This window comes from Lepus europaeus, chromosome X, assembly GCF_033115175.1.
Source record: "Lepus europaeus isolate LE1 chromosome X, mLepTim1.pri, whole genome shotgun sequence".
Lineage (NCBI taxonomy): Eukaryota > Metazoa > Chordata > Mammalia > Lagomorpha > Leporidae > Lepus > Lepus europaeus.
Window position 1 is genome coordinate 130,925,017 of NC_084850.1, and position 26,882 is coordinate 130,951,898.

Consider the following 26,882-nt stretch of genomic DNA (forward strand, 5'->3'; position numbering starts at 1 on the left):
TCAGAATGCCACCTCTGATTGGAGTCCTGGGTGGATGTGAGAGTGACAAAACAAGAACGCAGTCACGAGCAACATAGAACAAGTCTTTAAAAACCCAAAGGCTATAGTGCCCGTGACTAGGCATAAGAATCCAGATCAAACACCAACTCGCATTTGGCAAGTGCATGCTCTGCAATGGCCAGCCTACGGGGTAAATGCTGGGCCTGCAGGAACTAGAGGGTGTAGTGGCTAATTAACTCTTTGGAGGGCTTTGCACTTAGGAGGCAGTGGGCCTCCCAAATGGGAGCGAGGGCTCTGCTCCAGCTTGGCCTCACTGCTCTGTGGACCGGGCACATCATTAGAAACAGCACCTCCTTGTCTGCCGGGGGCGAGCATCCTGAGCGTACCTTTAAGGCTCATTCCAGCTCTGAAATTATCATTGCCTTATTTGTTGAATTTACATCAGATCCAAAAAATGGATGTAAAATAGGAGCCCTCCCCCCCCCCCCCAAAAAAAATCCAATTTGACAGTTTGGCTAAGGTCCCAAATCACTGAAAATTGGAATTCAGATGAGGCGTTGGCTGCTACCACATGTCTTACACTGGAGATCTGAATGCTTGTAGTGCAGTGACTCAGAGGGGCACATGCATGAGAAGCTAATTCCCTTCAGCCAGCCAGAGCAATATGCAGGGGCACAATTCGGGGATTCAAGTTCCAGCTCTTTCCTGTTTCCCTCGCACTCTACACTGGAGATATTAATCACCATAGACCCAAATGAAAGAAATCAAAGGAGCTGGGAGAATTAGCTCTCAAGTTGGATAAATGCAGATCAATGTTATATAAAAGTTTTCAAGTTATCAAAATACCTTCAATTTGAACTGAAACTCAAAGCACATTTTACTTTTCAACTACTTTTTTCTTATTATAAAACTAATACATGCTATGAGTAATTAAATTGTAGTATACATATGAAGAAAGACTCCCAGTGATAAGAACAAACCAACTGCTGCTGCACACTGCAAGGAGGATTCTCACAACCACACCTTGAATGAAAAAGTTAGGCATAAAAGATAACACATTACTCAACTGCTATAAAGCTCAAAAAACAGGTCAAAGTAATCTATGGTTGAATAAATCTTCCCAAACCAATACATTTAGATATACCATGTCCTGTAAATACACTTTAACCAGTCCCCAATTCATGAACATTCAAGTTATCCTTAAAGATTTGCTCTCACAAAGAACACTGCAAAACAAGTCTTGCACCTGTGCAAGTGGTTCTCTACGGATAAAATCCAACAAGCAGAAACAACGGGGCAACCAAATAGAAATAACTGTATCTGCATTTACAGAGTCGCCTCTAGCTCTTTTCCACTAAGGAGGGCAGTCAGGGCCAGTCAGGGCCAGCCAGGTGTTCTACAGCACACTGAAGAAGTATCCTGCCGGCCCTGCACATGGTTTTAAAACCAGAAACAATACTAAATAATGCCAAACGACCTTTTGACATCAGATGATCAAACTATTTTTATCTGTTGATCTACTGACCCAACATATTAATGTCTTTCATAATGTTCTTGGGGTGAGGGACCCTGCTGATCATGGATAGCAGCATTCACTGGTATTTTAGTTAGAAATTGTTTGCATCTCTATCCAATGATCTTCTAGTAGTGACAATGACACACTTCTCACAGTTAATCAACCAATATTGATACATTATTATTAAACCTTGGCATCAAATTCCTATACAAAATTAATTGGGAAGCCTTCCATTTCTTTCTATACTCTGAAAAAGTTTACATACCACCAGAATTTCTATGGCTTAAAGGTTTGAAAGCAGTTTATAAAAAACCGTTTAGGGGGTGGGCGTTTGGCCTAGTGGTTAGGTCAGCAGCTGGGATGCTCACATCCCATCCAGGTTCTGCTAATGCACACTCTGGCCAGCGGAAGTGATGGCTCTAGTAAGTTGGGCCCCTGCCACCCACATAGGAGACCTGGATGGAGTTTCCAGCTGCTGGCTTCAGCCTGGCCCAGCCCTGGAGGTTGTGGTCATTTGGGGAGTGAACCAATGGACAGGAGTAGAGTCGCTCACTCATTTTCTCTCTCTCAAATAAATAAACATTTTAAACAACAAAATCACCTGGAATCCCTTCTCCAACAACAGCATAATACAATACAAACTGCTATCATGGCCTGCAAGCTGCTTATGTACGAGGACCCTGCTCACCTTGCAGAGGTCACCTCTTACCACTTGCCCTCTTGCTCAAAGTCTCATATACCTGGACTTTTGCGGACAAAATTTGCCAACTACCATTTACAAGCTCTTATAATCCAACAATTCCCCGCTTGTATCATTCTCAAAACTGTCAAAAAAACAAAAAAACACCAAAAACAAAAACAAAAACACGTGGCCAAAGACACAAGAGCAGTGTGCACCGAGTCTCCCCTTGGACTCCCAACATCTGTGCCACATTTACAAATCAACCCTGATCCTGCACTCTTTGAGCCTCAGCACACACTATCTAGCTGTCTCTCCACTGGGGACAAGGAATTCAACACCAAGGTTTAATTCAAGTTCTACTGCCCAAAAGCAAAGACACCCTATCAACCACCTCCCCATCTGGATGTCCCCCAATATGATGAGCGAACTCACACATCTAATACTTTTAAGGAAAATGTCACAGAGGTCTAGTTACATAAGAGTCAGCATCAAATAGGGTTAAAACCTTAGGCTTGTGTCCAGAATATCTGGGTTTAATCTCACCTCCCCCACTCATTAGCGTATGACTTAGGACAACATGCTTAACACGTCTGTGCTTTCATGGTTTTAAAGCCTGTAAAAACCTCACGGAGTTATGAGGACTAAATAAATTATTACATGCTTGGACCAATGAGTGACAAAGATAGCAAGGACATCCACTGTTGGCTGTAGGTATTAAGTAATCATATCTGCCCATCAAAACCATATTATCACGGGACACACTGAGAACACATTTTTAGAGTCATAGCACGTCATTTTCACTCACATTGCACCTGGGTATTGGGAAACTAACAAGCTTTTCTTGTAAATAAATAGTTATATCGTTCAAGTACCATGGCATGATGCAGGGAACTGGACTTTTGTCAGAAACACTTGAAATTCGGGTCCAGATTACAAACTTTTCCATTTCAATTTAGGCAGATATTTAACCTGTGTCTCCATTTGCTAGCCTATAAGGTGGGAATAATACCTACTTCACAGGGCTGTATAGGACGAAAGGACACGGTTAAGTACCCAGCAGCCTGCCGATTTCTTTCTTTTCACCTCTTCCCAGAAAGTAAATAACTGCAGATCTTACAACCTTTTCTGAGAAGCTCAACTATGACTGGATTATGCAAAAGTAACAAATTTCATTGTTTAAATTCAAAATCCCGCAAAAAACGAGACTATTTAAAATGAGACTCATTCATCTTTGACGATAGAAAACTAAGTTCCGGATAACATAAAAGCAACAAGCCATCTGGTTTAAAACTTGTTCTTTAAACATTAAAGACATTTTAAACACATTTCTTTTTAAGGCAGCTTTTTGCGTATCAACAGGTTTGTCAAACTTCAGCTAGTAAAGCTATCGACAACTGTGCTAAGGTTTATCAGTAAATGTGTAAAATTTCAATTAATTCCTTTAGGTATACACATACTCTCCATAATACACATTTTAACAGATATTATAGCATTTCTAAGTTTTCTGAAGGTGACGTACCCAAGGCGCAGGCATTGCCTTTGCCATCGACCTACCGCATAGGTCGCCCAGAAGAGGGCTGAACCCTGCGCCCCTTCGAGGAACACAAGGCGACACCCGGCCGCTCCAGGCAGCCAGACCGCTCCAATGTTTGGAGAAAGCCAAACCGCGCCAATGCGCTGACCAATCCCTTCCCCCACGTTCGAGCAGGACCCGCACCAGCGTCCGCAGCCAACAGCCGCGTCGGCCAGAGCGAGGCGCGGAACCCAGCGCACCGCGCACCGCGCCCCGCACCGCCGGAGCCGCGAGGCGCGAAACGACTCTCGCAGGTGCCCCGCGTTCCACCCCGGCAGCGCGCCCAGAAGCGGCTCGGCAAGGCCCGTTCTCTGCGTCCCACGATCACTCGGAACCCGGAGAGAGGCAGCCAGGCAGCGAGGGGGGGGGGGGCGCGACCCTCGCAGACCCAGCTGCGGCCTTTTCTACCCGCCGAGCCCCGCAGCGGCCGGGCCGGGCCCAGGAGCCCGCGCTCAAGGCTCCCCTGCTTTCCAGGGATCCCCGCGTTTTGCAGCATTTCAGGAGAGAACGAGGCTCGACACACTCGCGCGAAGTCCTTCCCAACACCCCTGCGTCTCTATTGACAGGAAAACAGCGAGAGCGCAGGAGGGTCCCGCTAAACGGGCGTCGAAGAACAGAATTCAAACAAACGCACGCTTATCCGACGCGAAAACAACTACTGAAGCCCAGGCTTCGTTTTTTTTTTTTTTTTTTTTTTTCCCCATAGCGGGCATCTCCATGAACTTTTGGAAGATTCCTCAAAGGCGCGAATTCAGAAAACGGTGCACCGAAATCAAACGACGTCAATTCGGCACCCCACACACTTTCCGACGCACCCTCGTCCTGTCTGTGCTAGCTCAAATGCTAACCAACAAGGCTTCGAAATCCGCAGCTCGGTCCCTAAACACCTTCTAGAGACCAACTGCTGAGTTCTCTAACTCTTTTAACCGACAACTGTGAAAGTCCGAGAGTCTAGGTCCTTCCTCAACCCCCACTCACCGCCAGCAAGGAAGAGAAAGGTTGGAAAGGAATCAGAAAATCCACATCGGGTACCTAAGGGCCAAATCTCGAAAGCCCACAGATCCTGGGACCCACCCAGACCACCCCTGACCGTGGTGCTGCTTAAATTTGCGGCCGCAGCCAAGCAAATCCTTTCTCTCCCTTTGGAGCACAAACTCTCCTCAGGCAGGGCCCCCGCCGTCAAGCCACGTTGCTTAACAGGGCTGTACCCCGTACTTGGTACCGTGAGGGAAGAAAGTTCAGGAAAGGAAAAAATAATCCATCTGCACAGACCTGCTCTAGGCCTGCCACGCTGCCCGCCCGCCCGCCAGTCGATGCAGAGAAACCGCTCCGGCTGGCCGCGCCTCCCGCTGTCGCGACGGTTAGGCCTGCCGGAAGATTTCTAACGGTCCTCGTCCCGGAAACACGGTTGACCTCGCGATTCAACGCCTGCCCACGTGCATCCGGTAGCGCCAACCATTCACGAGTTAGCACGTGCGTGGCCAGGGTTGGCGACGACTCCGCGGACCAATCAGCGGCCGCCTACAGGCACGCGCTGGTCGTTTGGCCAATCCCGCGGGCGCCCAGAGACAAGTAGCAGGGGGCGTTTCCAGACAGCAGTGGGCGGGGCCTTGCCTACTAGGAGGCGGGGCTTGGCCGCTGAATGCTTGTCTGTTACGTAAGATATCATACTTCAGTTTCTCGTGGCGGCTGGAGCGGTGAGACGCGAGCGTCTCAAGGGCAGAGGCTTCTGCGGCTGCGCAGAGTTCCGGCACACATAGGCCACCCTTCCCGCAGCGGATCAGAGACGCGGCTAGGCAGGGTGAGGCAGCTTGGCGGGTGGCCTCCCCACTTTCGATGTTTGGTTATTTGAAGCGTCATTTAAAATATAACCTTACCCCAATCTCCTCCCCTGTTACACACCCAGAGACGTCCACATTGCCTTGGTTCCAAGTGTGCACCCACTGCTTGAATTTGAATGGGGAGAAGGACAGGGCATAACAGTTGCTCAGCACTTGGTCTAGTAGGGAAAATTACACGTAGTCTCCAACAACTACAGGTTGGAGTGGAAAACTAACACAGACCCTGCTGGTGTCTTTGCTGCCTTTGAACCCAAGCATCAACACTTAGTTGCTTTATGATCTTGAGCAAGCCAAGTAACCATTCTGTACCTCTGTTTCCTCTCTGTAAAATGCGCACAGAATGGAGAGTATGAGTTGGTGTGTGCAAAGCACTTAAAACCTTAGCTGCTGTAGAAGTTTGATGTGCAATAAAGGCCACTCCATTACCTAGCAGCATGTCTTACATAGATTGAGGCTGCATATTTTGGGATGGGCACAGTCTAAGCGATTAGCAGAAGCAAAGCAGGTGGCTACTTCAAAGTAAAGCCATAAATCTCTTCCTGGCCTACAGAGCAGCTACAAAGAAAGTAGGTTAGACATTGGAAATGCATTCTTCTGCCTCTCAGATAGGAAGCTAGATTAGTGCCCTGTGTAGATATAATATTTTTTTCTTGTGCTTTTGTCATGATAAATCCCTCTATGTCCAGTTGCCTATAAAACACTTTGCGGGACCCCAAGAATACAATTACATAACAATGAAGAGAGAAACGGGTTGTTTAATTGCAGTCACGTTTATTTGCAGTTTCTATACACACTTTCTAGGTAATCAAACTTTTCTGATACATTTTATTGAGAGGGGTTCACAATGAAACTGTCACCGTTTTTACTAAAAATAAATACAAGACTTAAAGTGTTGCACAGCTCTAAAATATACAAAGGCTTGGATTGAATGTAAACGTTGAAAACATCTTACAAAAGAAACCATCTTTGCAACAATTTAAAAAGTTCATATTTACAAATATTACAAAAATACAAAATGGATGCAAGTCCATAAACCATTGTCTTTTCGGCCAGCATGAACTGGTTCTAGTACCAAAATAGTTACAATGTACCCTTCTTGATAGTTTTACATCTTTGTCCCAATCTAGTTCTCTACCTGCCACCACTGCAGCAGATGTCCTCACCGCTGACCTTGGGCAAGAGCAAACAGCGTGTTTTGTTTGCTACTACTAGTCCATGTCCTCTACTTAGCCAAAAACAAAATGAAAAAAAGAGAAAAAAATCAAATCAGAATTTTGTAAAAAAGGAAAAAGTCCCCCACACAACATAGATATGTATAAACTTAAAGAACAAAAAATGTGTATCAGTGCAAACAACAGAAGAAAAGTTCAGCTTGATGTTCATTACAATACCTAACGTGTGTACCCTGCTTCAAGCTGGCAGTGATGTTAATGACATCTTAGTCTTGTTTGCTATGTAATAAAGCCATGTAGAATATTCCAGATTAAGGAACTCCTTGCTCTTTCTCTCAGGTTTTATTCAATATTCTTTTCCACAGTGAATTTAAAATCCATCTTTATTTGGGTTTTTTAAAATCTATGAAATATAAAATAGAGAAACTCTGCTATAGATTTTTAGAGTAAACAAAATAAGTAAAACTATATTATAAGGGTTAGTTCTGTGATCATTACATATAGAAGGTATCTTATTGCCTCATAATTCAAGTCAACATGTGTTTTAAAATATATATGATACCATACTTAAAATTAATGTCAATAATAAAAGGTGACATTTTTCTTAAAGCCAATTCATGTGTTTTCTCTTCAAGATTTAGAATCACTTTTAAAGCCCACATACCTTTCCTCACGCTTAAAAAACCCCTAACTACACAAAAGCCATACTGCAAACGAACTGCTTTTATGAAAATTACAAAAAGATTGCCTATTGTGACTGGAAATGATGGTATCTTATCACATTTGTCTAAAAACTTGATTTTTAAAATTTTGCCAAGTGTACTTTTCAAACCATGAGACAAATTTGTTGATGTTCCCATGTGATGGCAAACCATGCTGGTTTTCTTAATTAATGGATTCCAGTGAGAAATTGTGGTCCATTTGTTTCAAACCCCAACACATTTTCCTTTTAATAAAAAGTATAACACTTTGTAAATGTTCAAACCCTTTACCAGGTAGCTTATCTATCCCCAGCACAGGCGCACGTGCGCGCGCACGCACACACACACACACACACACTCAACTCACTCTCTCTCTCTCAATTGCCTCCTCTACCCCTCCACCCCCAGCACCCATTTTACATACAAGGATGGCAAAAAATAAATGCAATTTGGTAGTGATAACAAATAGTAGAAGCCAGACTTTTTTTTTACTTTTCAAACAACCAAAACATCAACAGCAATCAGATGTGTAATTCTTAATCTGTAACATTTCAGAAAGTGTTTCTATTGAAAGACAATATATTCTCAGACCAGGATTTCTCTTTCATTTTGCATGAATTAATCCCAAACCGCAAATCCCCTTCTCACACATCCTGCTTTCCCAAATACCACTTGCATTAGCGTCAAGCCAGCTGCACATCAACTTCTTGGCATGTTCTACCACTCTAATCACATTCTAGTCTTTTACAGGTCGTATACCTTCTCAGTTCTCGCTATTTTCTACCTCTCCCATTCAAAACCTATTCTAAGTACATAGCTGCTTATATTTCCGACATATGATTCCAAAGATTACTATCAGTTCATGTTAAAATCAGAGGTGTAAAAACCATTTGCAGATTTCAACTTGTATACTACATTTTTTTTTTCAGTTTTAAGACAAGAAAATTCAAGTAATTTCAAGTAATTCAGCTTGTTTCCCTGCCTTCACGTTATCAGAGCACTTGCCCTGGTATTTCCTTTCCCACCCACCACCCTCCCCTTTTGCCATCAAGCAGATATAGTAAAACCAGACAAAAACTCAGTTGTATGTAGCATTGTGAACCAGAGCTGTTCCCCATTCCCAGTTTAACAGTGACTATAAATAATGCATATACACACACCTATTTCCCAACTACATTGTTCACAGTGTCATTTCTGTTCGTTTTTAGGTAGCATGAATCTCATCAGCACAGAGAGAAAGCTCCACTGAAAACCCATTGAAGGTACTTACTGAGAAGTCACTAGCTCTGTGGCATGCTTAAGGTTTTATTTTTTGTCAGTTTCAGAACCTGGAGCTAACTGCTAAACTGTTTAAGAAGTTTAAAGGTTACAGTCATTAGATTATGACTGTTCATTGTCACCAGTAGCTTAATATAAAACAACCTAACTTTTCCTACTGGTTTCCCTACTCATTCTCTTTTAAAGCAATCCATTGAGAGAATTAAAGGACACTGTCAAATGCTGCTGTTCAGGGCTTTGTGTTGAGAACGATTACTTCGGTTATCAATTAAAAAAAAATCCAAAGCATGCTTTTCATTCTGTCCAAATTGCCACATGGCAAATCACAGCCACACACTGCTATTAACATGTTTGAAGCTGTAATTTGCTACAAAAACGATTAGATCTGGATTCATTATTTTAAGTTGATCACATTTCACTATATGACTTTCCTTTATTTCAGCAGTTTGGAATTTCTGTTTGAGGTTTATCATTCAAAAATCATATTGGTGGACATTTAAATATGGTATTTGATATGAAAATGGTATTCACAGAATACAGTTATTACACTTTATTTTTGTGTGTTGTATAAACAGTTGATCTGCGGTAGATAATTGGCCACATGTCCACTCATCATTGATAAATCTATGTACACATTTTTATCAAAAATATGGTATTTACATATGTGTAGTTCTTTCTTCTAAATTTTTGCTTTAGTTCATTGTAATGTAAAAAAATACCAAACCTCCAGAGTAATTTCATCTTCTTTAAGGAATCATAGCCGTGATGGCTTTGTTTTCTGAATAGGCAGCTCTGGGAAAACTTTGTCTAGCTTTCATGAAAACTGGACATATCGGTATTTTCTATTATCACAAAGAATGACATTGGGTAAATCAAACTAAGCTAAAGAAAACCAGGAAAGACAGTGCAGCTACTTAAAACACGGAAACAAATCCAGAATGATGAACCCACTCGGCTTCCTCAGCATGTACTCAGCAACGCCTTGCTAAGCAGCCATGTGACTTCTCCCCAGTCCTCGTGCCTTTCCTACAACCGCAAGGAAGGGAAGGGTTTGGGTATCCGGAGGCAGCCTGCGCGGGCGGCCTACGTGGAGCTCTGGGAGGAGCGGTCGTCGTGCGGGCTCCCGTCCGAGTTCTCTGTCTCGCCCTCGGAGATGGCCTGCATGGGCGTGTTGTACAGCCGGCAGCGCACGCTGTAGCGGCTGCTGCTGGCCGCGGGCGGGGCCCGGGAACGCCCAACCCTCGCCGATGCTGTGGTGGCGAAGTTCTTGGAGGAAAACCCTTCTGCGTTGACTCGTGGGGAGCACGGCGAGAGCGGGGACAAGGCCTCGGCCCCAGGGGACCCGTGATGGGCATCCTCCCCGCCTTGAGGGGACTCTGCCGGGAGCTCCCCAGGAGGTTTGGGCAGGATGGGACTCTTCAGGATCTCAGTGGCAGACATGCGGTAGCTGGAATCGGAGCGACTGCCTTTCTTGAGGAGCAGCAGCTTAAACTCTTCATTGGATGTGTTCGACTTTTTGGCGTTGCGATAGATGAGACCAGGAGACCTCTGGCTGTTTGGGGTTGTCACGTTGCTGCCAGCTGGAGGGACAGAACCCGTGCCGCTGCTACTGCCACCCAGAGGAACTCTCGATTTGCTTCGAACAGACATGTCTCCAGAATCTTTTCTTCCAAGTACTTTCCTCTTCGATCTTTTAAGAAAAAAAAGAAGGGAGAAAAATCTCAGGCCACACACGTTTCTGTATAACAACAAGCACCCAGTGGTATTTTTGCGTCTATTTAAAGACTGGGTTGAGTGCCCCCTATGTGATGGGAGGCTAAGCGTTACGGCCATGAGGTGAGGAATAAGGTCCCTTCCTTGTCTTTGTGGTACCCGCTACCCGAGGAGCACTCTCAAATCTCCAGGGAGATGACATTTGCAGATGATGGCCCATGTGCAGGTCGTGGGTTCTAGAGCACTTACTGGGATGTTTCCCAGGAGTTAAAGAAAATACTACTGGGGCTGGGGCTGTGGCATAATGGGTAAAGTTGCTGCTTGCAGTGTCAGCATCCCATATGGGTGCCAGTTCTAGTCCTGGCTGCTCCACTTCCAATCCAGCTCTCTGCTATGGCCTGGGAAAGCAGGGGAAGATGGTCCAAGTCCTTGGGCCCCACGTGGGAGAGTCCCTGTACCCACGTGGGAGACCCGGAAGAAGCTCCTGGCTCCTGGCTTCGGATCGGCTCAGCTCCAGCCGTTGTGGCCAATTGGGGAGTAAACCAGAAGATGGGAGATTCTCTCTCTCTCTCTCTCTCTCTCTCTCTCTCTGTGTGTGTGTGTGTAACTCTGACTTTAAAATAAATAAATGAATATTTGAAAAAATACTACTATCTGTCCTCCCATGCTCCTGCACTTTTGAACAACTAAATCTGTCTCTGCAATATGGATGGAATGCTCTGGTATCCGAGATTGACTTCTAAATCCCAGTAGAAGGTGGAGGTGGGAGGAGGTGTGAATGGGATTGGATTTGCCAGTTTGATGGGTGATAGGCCTGGGTGATGGGTGTATGGGGAGGCATTAGGTCATTCTTTTGAAATTCCTCTATATCAAAACTCTCGCTGGGGGCAGACATGTAGCCTAGCAGAAAAGACATCCACATCCCACATCAGGGTCCCAGGATTTGATGCCTGGCTCTTGATTTTTTAACATATACGGCATTTTAGTAATTTGTCCTGGGATTGAGGATGAAGTGTGGGGATGGGAATAGAATCAGAGCTTAGACTAGACAGAGAAGCAAAGAAAAATACTGATTCTTCACCCTCTGAGAAGCATGCCTGCTAAAGTATCACAGAAGTTCTTTCTGATTGACTCCTTTGTAAAAAAAAAAAAAGCTGTTGAATGGTGGATGGTATGCTTTCTTTATGAGAGAGCTACACAACAGTGAAATTCCTTTCAAAAGTAGAATCCTAGGCTATGGGGAGGATTATAAACTGGTGGCCAGGAATTTGCTTAAAAAAATGCTAACTCTGCGGCGATCCTCAGCACCCTTGCGAACATGGCGCCCCGAGTGGCGCAGAGTGCGCGGGCCACAGCCTGCAGCCTGCTCCCAGCGTCGGCACCTGCCGCACCCTGTTCGCCTCTGCCCCGGTGACTGCGGGTGGGCGCCATTCGGACGCTGTGCATGGAGACTGCTCTGCTCTCGGTGTGTAACTTTACAGAGCAACATGAATGGATAACAACAGAAGATGGCATTGGAACAGTGGGAACCAGCAATTTGCACAGCTTTGGGAGATGTTGCTTATTGTAGTCTGCCTGAAGCTGGGACAAATCGAAAAAACAAGATGAGTTTGGTGCTTTGGAAACTGTGAAAGCTGCTAGTGAACTCTATGCTCCTCCAGCAGGAGAAGTAACTGAAATTAATGAAGCCCTTGCAGAAAACCCAGGACTCGTCAACAAATCTTGTTTTGGAGATGGTTGGCTGATCAAGATGACCCTGAGTAACCCTTCAGAACTAGATGAACTAATGAGTGAAGCAGCCTGTGAGAAATACATAAAATCTATTGAGGAATGAAAGTGGAACCCTTACATGAACTAGTATGGAATAACTGAATCCACACAGTTATCTTAAATTACTGCTGGAGAGGACTTAAAATAGCAACTTTTAGCAATATTGATGGGAAGAGATAATACTTTCAACTCTGCTACTGGGAGAACATCTCCCCTAACTTTGTAATGATTGCAAATGAACACAATATGCATCTTTTTCACAGTACCTTGTGATTTTTATACTAGGCTCTAGGCACTAGTATTCAGAATACATGAAGTTATCCATGGTAAAAAAAAAAAAACTAGTTATACAAATAATGTAATTCAAGGCTAACACTGTTATCTTAATTAAGCCTTATGTAATATTGTAACTTGCTTATAACCATCCCTGGATTGGGATCAAAATATGTAATGATCTTTCCATTGGAAGTAACTGGGAATGGAGAGCAGTTTTTGTTAGTTGTGCAGTGCCAGAGAAAGAACAATACTGTCTTAATTTTGCAATGCACTGCATTTGCTGGTGCTGTTTTATGCAGGGAAGCAGCAGCTCTGCAGCAAAATAGGAAGCATAATAAAATGTTCAACTTCCTCATTAAAAAAATGCTAACTCTCCGAGATGGAAAAGGTAATCCCCAAGTTCTGTCCCGTGGGTGTTCCACCTGGCTCCCTGAGGCCTCGTGTAAGAAGGCAGCTGTGTCTGTGAATGGAGTATGTGTGTCATGATTGCTCGATCAGTAGATATGGGTTCCGTTTCCAAGGGTTAGTTTGCTCTCTGTTCTTTGGTCTCCAGCTGTAACAAGAACTTTTGCAAACACGGGCCACTGATCACAAGGGCTCAGGGGCCAGATGAGACTGTGTTTGGGCAGCACGGACAGAGCACTATCCTGGAGGACCAACCAGGACAACACCCCCTGTGGGCATCGATTTCGGAGAGGCATGCCAACACTGCTGCAGAAGGAAGAACCGGGGAGCGATTCTTAGTTGCTCTGAGCCATGAGCAGGGCACCATCTTTGTCCAAACTTGGGGCTTGGATTGTTTTGGTCAATCAATGTATAACTGTCTCTGCTAGTGTACATGGTTACAGCTTTGAGCATGCTATTTAGGTTCAAGAGTCTTTACCAGTCAGACATTGCACTGGAGTTTGAGCTTTCACTCTGCACTCAACCACAGATTGTTTTCACACTAAAACTTCTTTGAGAATGTCTTTCCTAGGGGTCAAAACACCTTCCCTCAGCAGTTCTTATGGAAGTCTCTCAGTCCAGGCTTTTCTCTCTAATCAAAACTCCTCCTTCCCAACTTGTGCATAATTCTACCAATTTGGTAAAACTAATTCTTCTTTGCTTGCTTTTGCTTGTTGATGATTATATTATGAGTAGGAAAGACTTTCCTGTATTTGCCTTTGATGAGAAGCACTTTAACAAGCCGAGGCTTTGTGTGCCTTTGGATTTGGACCACTTGTGAATGTTGCCTCACCTGTGAATGACTGCAAATAGATCCTCAGTTGTGCGAGGTTTGTTTGGAGACACGAATACACCCTCTGCTTCGGCTTGGGAGTCTTCACTAAGTGGTGAAATGATGGAGTCATCACTCGCTGAGGATTCTTAAAATAAGAACAGAAGCATCTTTAAGAAGAAATTACCCAGCACACTACTGTGCTCCACTGACTTATTGGTCAAACAGGAGCGCCCTTACCATCACATCTTAGTCCCTTAATCACAAAAGCACTTATCTTGGTTGTTTTAATAAGTGAAAAAGAAACAGCAGAGGGAAACCAGCACGGAGAGCTGAGCAGTATGATGCGGGATAGAAAGACATAAGAACTCCATGAGAAGAGGAGAGAGGCAAGATAGCAGAGTAGGGAGGGAGCGTACTGCTCTAGTCTAGGGGAGGATAGTTAAAAATAAGTGAAGAGAGCTTGGTCTCAGAGAAGATTTAGGGAGAAAATGGCAGAGGAAACTCCACACAAATTAGAGGGACACTGTAGACCAATGTGGAGGGTGTGGACATGCACAACTCAGGACCCCAGCAGCCAAGAGCCTCAGCACCAGCTTAGGAGAGTGAGGGGAGACCAGACTGCAGTAGCCCAAGGCACTGGTGATAAAGCTGCAGGAAGAGCCTGGCTTGCGTCTGGCTTGGAGGCCTGTCGGGGACAGTGAACCTGCCAACCCGCAGGGAAAAAAAGGGGCACATTGCTCTCTCCCTGACCATCTGGCACCAGTGTCCTGGAACTAGCTGAGAGAGGGTGGGCACCATTTTGGACATATGCAACAGCTGTTCCAACTCGTGTCTGTGTGCCCAGCAACCAGCTGAGAGGAGATGCCTGAGCCTGGCTGGGAGAATTGACAGGAGGTTGGGAGCTCATGACTGTGGGAGCCTTGTGTGCCAGGACTGTGAAAACACTGTGGCTGTGTTAGAGGGCACAGTGTGTGGCTTGGACTTTGGGCAGTCACTGTAGATGGCTCAGCATGCTCAGGGCTCCCTGATTCCCTGGTGAGGGTCATTGCTGCAGGATCTGTGTTCACACCAAAGACTGCATGGATCCCAAGTGTGGTTCTTGTGGCAGCACGAATAAATATTGTACTCACTGAGACTAGCACCCAGGCATTGGGCTCCTTTGAGGAGAGGAGATGAGCATGAGAAAACAAGAACAGAGCTGAACAAATCTTTGATAAAATCTTTGATAAAAAAAAAAAGATTTGCCACACCCAACTTGGGTTTTACCTTAGACACTCCCCTTACCCTGGAGCACTGAACAGAGCTCCTTGGACACACCCAGCACACGCCTCTGGGTATTCACTGAAAGAGGGGACACCTCCCTAATCCACAGAGGCATAGTTCAAAGATAAAAGCCATCACAGGGGGAAAAAAACCAACAAGTATCCCTACAAATGCCTAATAGTAAACACAGCAATTCAAGAAACAAGAGTAAGGAAGACAACATGATGCCCCAAAAATAACATAACACTTCAATAGTATGCAAAGATGAAGAGATCAATGAAATGCCAGAAACAGAATCCAAATAATTGATTGTAGGATTACTTAGAAGTAATCAGAAGCAAATTAATGAACTAAAGAAATCTGAACCTGACATGAATAAAAAATTTTCCCATGGAGTTGAGATTTTAAAGAGAAATCAAAGCCAAATATTGGAAATGAATAATTCAATAGGACTAATAAAAATATGGTGGAAATCCTTAAGAACAGACTTGGTAAGGAAAAAGAAAGAATATCCAAGTTAGAAGACAAATCTCTGGAAATTTTACAGTCAGATCAAAAAAAAAAAAAAAAAGAAGAAATAAGAAAACTAAAAAACAGTGTTGGAGATTTATGGGAAACTGTCAAATGAACCAACATATGGGTCTTAGGATTTCTTAAAGAAATTGAAGTTTTAAGAAGGAGGAACAGAGTGATGACTCCATCATTTCACCACTTAGTGAAGACTCCCAAGCTGAAGCAGAGGGTATATTCTTGTATCAGAACAAACCTCTCAAGACTGAGGATCTATTTGCCGTCATTCACAGATGAGGCAACATCCACAAGTAGCCCAAATCCAAAGGCACGCAAAGCCTCGGCTTGTTAAAGTGCTTCTCATTAAAGGCAAATAAAGGGACTACTTATAATCATCAAAAAACAAAAGCAAGCAAAGAAGGTGTGGAAAGACAGAATGGATTAGAAGGCCTTTTTAATGAAATAATTACAGAAAACTTCCTTAATTTGGAGAACGAAAGGGACGTTCAAGTACAGGAAGCACATAGAACTGCTCCTAATAGACATGACCAGAAAAGATCCTCACCATGACACACTGTTGACAAATCTCCACAGTAAATCATAAAGAAATGATTCTAAAACGTACTCGAGAGAAATGCCAGATTACTTTCATAGGATTTCCAATTAGACTCACAGCTGACTTCTCATCAGAAACTCTACAGGCTAGGAGAAAATGGTGAGATATATTCCAAATCTTAACAGAAAAAAACTGGCAACCCAGAATACTGTGCCCTACAAAGCTCTCAGGTATGAATGAAAGTAAAATAAAGATCTTCCATAACAAATAGGAATTGAAAGAATTTTTCATCACCCTTCCAGCTTTGCAAAAGATGCTTAAGGATGTGCTACACACAGAAACACAGAAACATGGTCATCACTATGAAAGAAAATGAAGGCTGAAAATCTCCTGGTAAAAGTACAAAGTAAATCCAAAGTAAACAATAGGAATATTTATGGAAAAATGGCAGGGCTAAGTCCTTATTTATCAATAGTTACCTTGAATATAAATGACCTCAGCTCTCCACTTAAAAGATGTAGACTGGCTGAATGGATTAAAAAATAAAACCCATCTATTTTCTGCCTACAAAAAACACATCTCACCAAGAAAGATACTCGCAGACTGAGAGTGAAAGGATGGAAAAAGATATTCTATGTTAACAGAAACCAAAAAAAAGCTGGTGTAGACATCCTAATATCAGACAAAATAGACTTTAACTCCAAAAATGCTAAGAGAGACGAAGAATGATGTGACTATTATAAATGTGTATGCACCAAATTACAGGGCACTTGGCTATTTAAAAGAAATGTTAATGGATATAAAGTGAGACATACTCCAATACAATAGTAATGGGGGACTTCAATACCCTACTTTCAGCAATGGACAGATCAACCAGACAGAAAATTAGCAAGGAAATAATAGAGTTAACTGACACTATAGACTAAATGGACCTAATGGATATCTACAGAATTTTTCATCCTACAGATGCAGAATACATATTCTTCTCACCAGTGCATGGAACTTTCTCTAGGATAGACCACATGTTGGGCCATAAAGCAAGTTTCAGCAAATTAAAAAAAATCAAAATTGTACCATGCATCTTCTCTGACCACAAAGGAATAAAGCTGGAAATCAACAACTCAGGAGTCTCTACAGCATATGGAAACATATGGAGACTGAACAACATGCTCCTGAATGAACAGTGGGTTGTTGCAGAAATCAAAAGAGAAATCAAAAAATTTCTGGAAATGAATGCATTCAACAACATATCAAAACTTATGGGATACAGCAAAAGCAGTGTTAAGAGGAACACTTATAGCAATTGGTGCCTACATCCATAACTTGGAAAGGCATCAAATAAATGAGCTATCAATGCATCTTAATGACCTAGAAAAACAACAGCAAACCAAACCAAAAATTAGTAAAAAAGAAATAATTAAAATTAGAGAAGAAATAAACAAAATTTAAACAAAAAATTACAGAAGATCAGGGCAGCGAAGAGCTGGACTTTTGAACAAATAAACAAAATTGACACACCATTGGCCCAACTAACCAAAAGGAGGGAGAAGACCCAAATCAATAATATTAGAATTGAAAAAGGAAATATAACAACAGACACCACAGAAATAACAAGAATCATCAGAAATGACTACAAAGAGCTGTATGCCAACAAATCAGGAAACCTAGAAGAAATGGATAGATTCCTGGACATATACAACCTACCTAAATTGAGCCATGAAGACAAAGAAAACCTAAACAGACCCATAACCAAGATGGAAATTGAATCAGTAATAAAACCCTCTCAGCAAAGAAAAGCCAGGACAAGATGGCTTCACTGCTGAATTCTACCAGACATTTAAAAAGGAATTGAACCAACTTCAATTCTTCTCAAATTATTCAAAACAACTGAAAGGGAAGGAATCCTCCCAAATTCTTTCTATGACGTCAGCATCACCTTCATTCCCAAACCTGAAAAAGATATAAAAGAGAAAGAGAACTATAGACCAATTTCCCTGATGAACATAAATGCAAAAATGCTCAACAAAATACTAGCCAATAGAATCCAACAACACTTCAGAAAGATCATTCACCTGGATTAAGTGAGATTTATCCCTGGTATGCAGAGATGATTCAACATTCACAAATCAATCAATGTGACACATCACATTAACAAACTGAAGTACAAGTACCATATGATTATCTCAGTAGATGCAGAGAAAGCATTTGATAAAATACAACACCATTTCATGATGAAAATTTTAAGTAAGTTGGGTATAAAAGGAACATTCCTCAACACAATCAAGGCAATTTATGAAAAACTCACAGCCAGTATCCTATTGAATGGGGAAAAGTTGGAAGTATTCCAACTTCCAGACAAGGATGCCCACTCTCACCATTGCTATTCAAGATAGTCCTGGAAGTTTTAGCCAGAGTCATTAGACAGGAAAAAGAAATTAAAGGCATACAAATTGGGAAGGAAGAAGTCAAACTATCCCTATTTGCAGATGACATGATTCTATATGTAGGGGATCCAAAAGACTCCACTAAGAGACTACTGGTTGGTAAAGTGGCAGGGTATAAAATCAACATACAAAAATCAATAGCCTTTGTATTCACAGATAATGCCCTGGCTGAGAAAAGAACTTCTAAGATCAATCCCATTCATAATCGCTACAAAAGTAAATCAAATGCTTTGGAATAAATTTAACCAAGGATGTCAAAGATCTCTATGATGAGAATTACAAAACATTAAAGAAAGTAATAGAAGAAGACATAAAAAAATGGAAAAATCTCCCATGTTCATGGATTGGAAGGATAAATATCATCAAAATGTCCATACAGGCCGGCGCCGTGGCTCAACAGGCTAATCCTCCGCCTTGCGGCGCCGGCACACCGGGTTCTAGTCCCGGTCGGGGCACCGATCCTGTCCCGGTTGCCCCTCTTCCAGGCCAGCTCTCTGCTGTGGCCAGGGAGTGCAGTGGAGGATGGCCCAAGTGTTTGGGCTCTGCACCCCACGGGAGACCAGGATAAGCACCTGGCTCCTGCCATCGGAACAGCGCGGTGCGCCGGCTGCAGCGCGCTACCGCGGCGGCCATTGGAGGGTGAACCAACGGCAAAAGGAAGACCTTTCTCTCTGTCTCTCTCTCACTGTCCACTCTGCCTGTCAAAAAAAATGTCCATACAAACCAAAAGCAATTTACAGATTCAATGTGATACCAATCAAAATACCAAGGACATTCTTCTCGGGTATAGAAAAAACGATGCTGAAAAAAAGATGGATAGACCAATGGATCAGAATAGAAATGCCAGAAATCAACCCACACGTGTATAACCAAATTATCTTTGACAAAGGAGCTAAAATCAATCTGTGGAGCAAAGACAGTCTCTTCAACAAATGGTGCTGGGAAAACTGGATCTCCACACGCAGAAATATGAAACAAGACCCATACCTTACACCTTTCACAAAAATCCGCTCCAAATGGATCAAAAACCTAAATCTATGACCCAACACCATCAAATTATTAGAGAACATTGGGTAAACCCTGCAAGACATTGGCATAGGCAAAGACTTCTTGGAAAAGACTCCAGAGGCACAGGCAATCAAAGCCAAAATTGATAAATGGGATAACATCAAATTGAGAAACTTCTGCACTGCAAAAGAACCACTCAGCCAAGTGAAGCGGCAACTGATGGAATGGGAGAAATTGTTTGCAAACTATGCAACTGATAAAGGATTAATAACCAGAATATATAAAGAGATCAAGAAACTCAACCACGATAAAACAAACAATCCAGTTAAGAAATGGGCAAAGGAATGAAACGGGCATTTTTCAAAAGAGGAAATCTAAATGGCCAACAGACACATGAAAAATGCTCAAGATCACTAGCCATCAAGGAAATGCAAATCAAAACGATAGTGAAGTTTCACCTCACCCCATTAGAATGGCTTTCATACAGAAATCTACAAACAACAAATGCTCAGGAGGATGTGGGGAAAAAAGTACCCTAATCCACTATTGGTGGGAATGTAAAGTGGTACAGCCACTGTGGAAGACAGTATGAAGATCCTTCAGAAATTTGAATTCAGATCTACCATATGACCCAGCCATCCCACTGGAATTTACCCAAGGGAAATAAAATCAGCATATGAAATAGTTATCTGTACCCCCATGTTCACTGCAGCTCAATTCTCAAGAGCTAAGATATGGAATCAACCCAGATGTCCATCAACTGAAGACTGGATAAAGAAATTATGGGATATGTATACCATAGAATACTACACAGTGGTTAAAAAAAATCCAAGGGCTGGTACTGTGGTATAGTGGGTAAAGCCACTGCCTGCCGTGCTGGCATCCCATATGGCCTCTTGTTTGAGTCCCGGCTGCTAAACTTCCAGTCCAGCTCTCTGCTATGGCCTGGGAAAGCAGCAGAAGACGTCCCAAGTGCTTATGCCCCTGACTCCTGGTTTCAGATTGGCCCAGTTCTGATGGATGTGGCCATTTCATGAGTGAAACAGCAGACAGAAGACCTTTCTCTCTCACTTGCTCGCTCTCTGCCTCCCCTCTCTGTATCTCTGCCTTTCAAATAAATCAATTTAAAAAAAATTGAAATCCTGTTGTTTGCAACAAGATGGATGAAACTGGACATCATACTTAGTGAAATAAGCCAGTCCCCAAAGGACAAATACCATATGTTCTCTCTGATCTGTGATAGCTAATAGAGCACATAAAAGGCAATCTATAGCAGTAAAATTAACACTTCAAGATGCAATGACTTTGAACAGCCTTTGTCTCAACTATTGAGGAACAGGCTTTTTTTATTCATACAGTTTACTGTATGAATATAAGTTTACTTAATCTAGAGTAAATCATATGTTTATAAAGTGAATTGAAAATAGATCTTAGTAAAAAATAAGAATGGGAATAGGAGAGGGAGGAGGAAGAGGGGTAGGAGTGTGGCTGGGAGGGTGGAATCTATATTGTTAAAGTTGTATTTATGAAGAGTATGAAGTCTGTATTCCTTAAACGAAAGGCTTCTGGGGATACAAGAACCTTATGAAATGCCGTGAGGCGCCTTTGCCTGTGACACAGACATCAACTGACCTTTCAGTGAAGCCTCATCTACGCTTCCTTGGGTCTCCTCTGCTCTGCCGTTTTCAGAGGCACTTTTGGCGGAAATACCTGAAGCAGTATTTTCCTGCTCGGAACATTTTTCAAGGAATGAATTTACAGTTGAGATCTCTGATTCATAGCGGATATTCCCAGGCACTTTGTCGTGGTGGCGGCTCATAACAAGTTGATGCTTAGGTTGAGTGCTTCTGTCTGTTGCTGTAGTTGGTGAGTTTGCCTGAGATGTGACTCCATCCATGGATTCGGGTGGTGCAGTTTCCTCCTGACTGGCAGGGGGTGCCTTCTGTACCTGTTCTAGGCTTCCATCTGCACTAGCTCCATAGTGTAGCAGCTTGCCATCCAAATCAGTCGGGCGGGCGGCAGAGAGCCTCTGGAATCCTTCTGGGGAAAAGCCACTGTTTTGAGTCGGTGTGTTCTCTGGAGTAGGCTCTCCCTCCACCTGCACCAGTTCTTTCATGACATTTGAATCTAGAAGATTGCTACCAGCTGAGGTTACAGTTTCTGGATCACAATGATTCTTCACATCAAAAGTAGGGTTTTTCTCTAAATGTAGTTTATCTGGTCCTACCTCAATTGCAGAGGAGTCTAAAAAGGACAGGATGGCGTCTTCGGTGGAATACTGTCGTGCTATTGATTTCTTCGCCATATGTGGCCTAATCTGACCGGGAGACAAGGCAGCCATTGTGAGAGTATTCTCCTCCAAGTAGGGGAGATCCGCATTGTGGCCTTCTTTTTGCTTAATGTCTTCAGGCTTATGGATGGACCTAAGGTTCACAGATTTCAGGACCGTTGGTGTAATTGCAAGGGATGGGGGAGGATTGGCCCTCAGTGTCTCTCCTATTGTGTTCTGCTTATTATGAGTGAAAACATGCAATGGATGACGGTGGTGGAATGGTTTGTTCAACACATTATGAAGAGCACTTAGGTCAAGATGAGTAGGAGGTATAATTGGAAGTTCAAGGTCTTTACTCAGTGACAGGGCTCCATCTTTCAATGAGGGTTGCTGCAGTGAGGATTTCCTTTCTGGGACTTTAGGTTTCCTTTTGCTGCCACCAGGAGACAATGGGCCTGAAAAGAAAGCTGTAGGGAAAGAGGACGTGGGTGTTTCAGACTGGCTTGAGTAGCCACTTGATGGAGACGCCAAGCCAGCCAGCTTTTCTGGGGAAGCCAGTTTAAACTCGTTGTCAACAGAAGGAAGAGACGGGGTTGTGGCTCTTGATTCTGATTGGGATGTTTGGGATTCCGAGCTCTCTGGGGATTTGATGCATTCAACAACTGTGGTACCCGTAGCAGTGCTCGAGTTGGATAAAGACCTGTAAGGATCATTTGTTTTTAAGTCATTGAGAAGCCAGAGGTCTGCATAGTGAGTTGATTCAGCACCTTCATCTTTGAATGCTGGCATATCTGAAGTGTCTAACTGAGCTTCCTTACCACCATGTTCACTTGGGGTCATCCAAGAAGGTTCCTGCTTGCTGGGGAGGCTGGCATTTTCCATGCGAGAAGGCGTGTTGGAGAAATCTAGAGGCAGCTTCATTTCCCTGGAACTGCTTATCTTTGGTTCTTTCTTCTCAGAAATGTCTGCATTTCCATCAGACTTCCTCAACGATGAGCTCCGTTTCGGTGGGGTTGGCTTTGCCTTTGGTTTCCTGAAAGAGATGCTTGGTCTCCCCTGCCTCCTGCGGTCTAAGTAGTCCTGCCAGGCACAGTCTGGAAGGCCAGGAGGAACCCCAGCACCCTGGCCGTTCTCTGGGCCTAGGGCTGCGTAGTGACAGACGTAGCTCTTGTCACCCTTGAGACCACAGTCAAAGTGCATGGAGGTATAGTATCCTTCTGTGTCTACTGAAAAGTGAGAGCTCGTGTCTGCTTTGTCAGATGGAGACTTCTCCAGAAAGCTGTCATATGTGGCCATGCTTGTGAGGCTCGGGCAGCCCAGGCTGTCTGCCTTGGGACGCTCGGGACTAACATCCCGGCGGCACGAGGCGTCGTGATGGTGGTGCAGGTAATTCCATTCGCTGTCACTTGCATTGCTGTGGTTGGGGTCATCCAGTAGATCTGCCACAGTGGACGTGAAGGAGTTGGCCCGGTGGCCTCTCACTTGATCCAGGGGATCACTGAACTGCTCAGTCACAAACACGCTGGTGTCATCACTAGCATGAGGGGCCGTGTTGAGGGACAACTCCGAGTCACAGTGTGAGGAGCCAGTGAGTGGGGGAGAAGCTGCAGGAGGGATTGTCTCTGAGGTCTGGGAGGGGCACGTGGAGCTGCTCCCACTCCAGTTGCCACTGGATGACTGGTGGTCGTCCTTTGGGTCCATGTGGCTGCTGAGGAGGACGCCGGCCGTGGACATGCAGTGGATGGGGCTCCCCAAGGTGTCTGAGTTGGAGGAGATGTCACAACTGCCAGAGTCGGCAGCCATGCGGGACAGGCGTGACCTCCCCCTCTCGCCTAACTTGTGCTGGGGGCTGTGCAGATGTGGTGAGCAGGCCAAGCCCAAATCTGACGGCTGGTGTTCCTGTGCACTTGGGCTGTTGGGAGCCTCGCTGCAATCATTGGGGGTTCTTTCATGGTCACCCACAAAGGGCTCGCCCTCTTCATATGCTGAGGGGTTAGCACCAACTTTGGGCTCAGCATCCTCGCCTCTGTTGCCCTCCCGGGGAAGGCTCCGGGATCTGGTGCGGCTGCTTGCTGCCGGAGTAAACATGGTGTCGCCTTTGTCCGCCAGGGCAGAGATGTTGCCAGCGGAATGCGAAAGGGAAGCTGCAATGCTTTGGCCTCTTTGAGCCCTGATCCTCCTTCTGGATGGGGCAGCGATCAGAATATCGTCGGTCTGGCACTCCGAGTCCCTGGTTCCGGACCTCCTGTTGACAGCGTTGGCGGGGTCGGGGTTCGTGTGCACAATCACGTTCCTCTCCCTGGCCACCGGTGACTCATCAGAATCTAGAGGGCACAGAAAGCGCGACACAGTTTAGCAGCAGCAGCAGACTAACACATTCTGAGATGGCAGTGCATCGCATGCTGACATGCTAGAGCTTTGGCTCCCACGAAGAAAATCGGTATATAAAATGAGACCAAAGGTAAACGTGCGTTAGACAATTTCTTGCTATATAAATATTTACGTGTCTCCATAGCCATATACGGATGTGTGCGTGTACACAAGGGGCCTTCAAAAAGTTGGTGGAAAAACTATGCATGGACTTCAAAAATTTTTGTACCAAAATAAACTTGTCTTTTAATTCTACCTTCCGTGAACTGTTTGAACTCTTCTTGCATATGCTTAGTGAAGCTATGCTTTTATAGCTTTTGTGAATCATATCTCTCTTTGCTACCACTTTAGTTTGCCCTAGTAAGTACTCTTTAGTTTTAAAACCACAGTACATTTTATCTTCTTTGATACTACTCTTCATTTTTATGTAGTAATATAAGCATAATGAAATAAAAATCATTATTGACTTCATTATAAGACATAAAAATCTCATTTATAAGAGAGGCTACCAGGGGCTGGCACTGTGGCATAGTGGGCTGAGCCTCTGCCTGCAGCACTGACATCTCATATAGGTGCAGGTTTGTATCCTGGCTACTCCTCTTCCAATGCGGCTCTTTGCTATGGCCTGGGTCAGCACTGGAAGATGGCCCAGGTGCTTGGGAGACCTGGAGGAGGCTCTTGGCTCCTGGCTTCAGATCAAGCCCAGCTCCACCCATTGTGGCCATTTGGGGAGTGAACTAGTACTTTTCTGTCTCTCCCTCTCTCTGTGTGTGGCTCTACCTCTCAAATAAATAACTAAAATCTTGAAAATAAAAAAAAAATCAAGAATTGCTACCATAATAACACTTTTTAAAAAACCCATAAGCAAGCAAAGATATAGAATCAACCTAGATGTCCGGATAAACTGATGACTGGATAAAGAAACTGTGGTATATATATACAACGGAATATTACTCAGCCAGAAAAAGGACTGAAATCCTGACATTTGAAACAAAATGGTTGAACTGGAGATCGTTGTGCTAAGTGAAATAAACACTCACATAAGTTTATTTTGCTGCAAATATTTTTGAAGTACATGCATAGTTTTCCATAGTACACATTTTCTCGAAACATTTTGAAGATCTTGTGTGTACATACACACAGAAAAACAGATACTACATGTTTTCTCTCTTACATGGAATATATAGAGGATATAAAAAGGTACAGTTATTATTTTATCAAATATTCAACTATTGTTTCAAAATAGAAACTTATTTCTCAATATGATGAAGAATGTATTTTTTCTCATACCCTTGTTAATACGCCCACTTATGTTGATTTTGAACGGGAAAAGTTTGCAACATAGAAAATCACATTTATTATTTGCTTTAGATGTCACCAGATCTTATTTGCTATTTTGTTTAGAATTCATGGATCTACTTTTGTGACAGCTATTGGCCAGTACTTGCCTTTCTTGTAATAAATTTTTTAGATGTTGCTTTGAAGCTTATCTTGACCTCATAAAATGACTCAGGAAATAAACCCTCTTTCCCTATTTTCTGGAAGAATTTGTAGAGGATGGCTTTTTTTTTTTACACTGAATATCTCAAAGACTGCCATTTGATCATGTATTCCTGGATTTTTCTTTGTAGAATGTTTTAAATTAAGAATTCAGTTTTATTAGCAGATAGCAAACTGTTCAGATTGTTTTAGTCAGTATTGATAAATTAGAGTCTAGAACTATTTCCATCTCATTTGTAAAATAATTTAAAATAAAAAAACATAAGGTTGTTTAATTTTAATCATAAAAATAAATAAAACATAAAAAGACAAAGAGAGGGCCTGGCGCTGTGGTGTAGCAGGTAGATCTGCCACCTGCAGTGCCGGCATCTCACATGAGTGCTGGTTTGCATCTTGGCTGCTCCACTTCCGATCCAGCTCTCTGCTGTGGCCTGGGAAAGCAGTGGAAGATGGCCCAAGTGCTTGGGTTCCTGCACCCATGTGAGAGACCTGTAGGAAGCTCCTGGCTCCTGGCTTCAGATTGGCCCAGCTCCAGCCATTGTGGCCATTTTGGGAATGAACTAGCAGATGGAAGATCTCTCTTTCTCTGCCTCTACCTCTCTGTAACTCTGCCTATAAAATAAATAAATATTTTAAAAAGAGAGAGAGAGAGAAAGAGAATAAGGCAACAACAAAAAAAAAACCAATAGGCAGAGATATTCTAAATATATTGAAGAGAAAAAATGTCATGAAACATATCAGATAAGCAATTTTCAATATTTAACCGAGCATACTAGGAATCTACTTTTTAAAATAACTGCTATCATAAAAATATGTGTCTCTTCAAAAGAAGTTACAGTTTTCCAACCAAAAAGACCCTCTCACTGAACGTTGTTATTCTTTATTCAGACTTTTCACTTTAATACAACTTTTTGAAGTTAGCCAAAGATTACATCTTGCCTGTAAGACCTGAATGTATATGTCTAAATCTGTAAGGTTGAACCTTTAGAGTCAATATGTACATATTTCTCAGGAAGCCACTTCATCTCAGACTCTGCACTAGACAGAATGTTAACAGGAACATTTTTTATACCATACCTATTTCTTGTTGAACTCTTCTGGGGATACCCGAGATGGTTTTCCTCCTCCTCAATTTTCGTCTCCGCTGGAGTACGGATTGTGAATGAACAAGAGAGCAGCGTATACTAGCTTCTCTGTCAAAGCCAACTCCTGCAACCC

At 43.3% G+C, this 26,882-nt stretch overlaps 1 protein-coding gene and 1 pseudogene across 2 annotated transcripts in view; one reads left to right on the forward strand and one right to left on the reverse strand.

The window, feature by feature from the left end:
- Positions 1–6,382: 6,382 nt before the first annotated feature.
- Positions 6,383–26,882, reverse strand: part of NHS (NHS actin remodeling regulator) — a 375,395-nt gene continuing 354,895 nt past the window's right edge. For both annotated transcript variants that reach the window (XM_062183891.1, XM_062183889.1), the window contains 4 exons: positions 26,742–26,873; positions 21,155–24,118; positions 13,760–13,886; positions 6,383–10,453 (listed from right to left, as the gene is read on the reverse strand). In XM_062183891.1, coding sequence (XP_062039875.1) covers positions 9,847–10,453; positions 13,760–13,886; positions 21,155–24,118; positions 26,742–26,873 — 3,830 coding nt within the window. In that variant the 3' untranslated portion in view covers positions 6,383–9,846. The remainder of the gene's footprint in view (positions 10,454–13,759; positions 13,887–21,154; positions 24,119–26,741; positions 26,874–26,882) is intronic.
- On the forward strand, positions 11,795–12,310 carry LOC133753350 (glycine cleavage system H protein, mitochondrial-like; annotated as a pseudogene).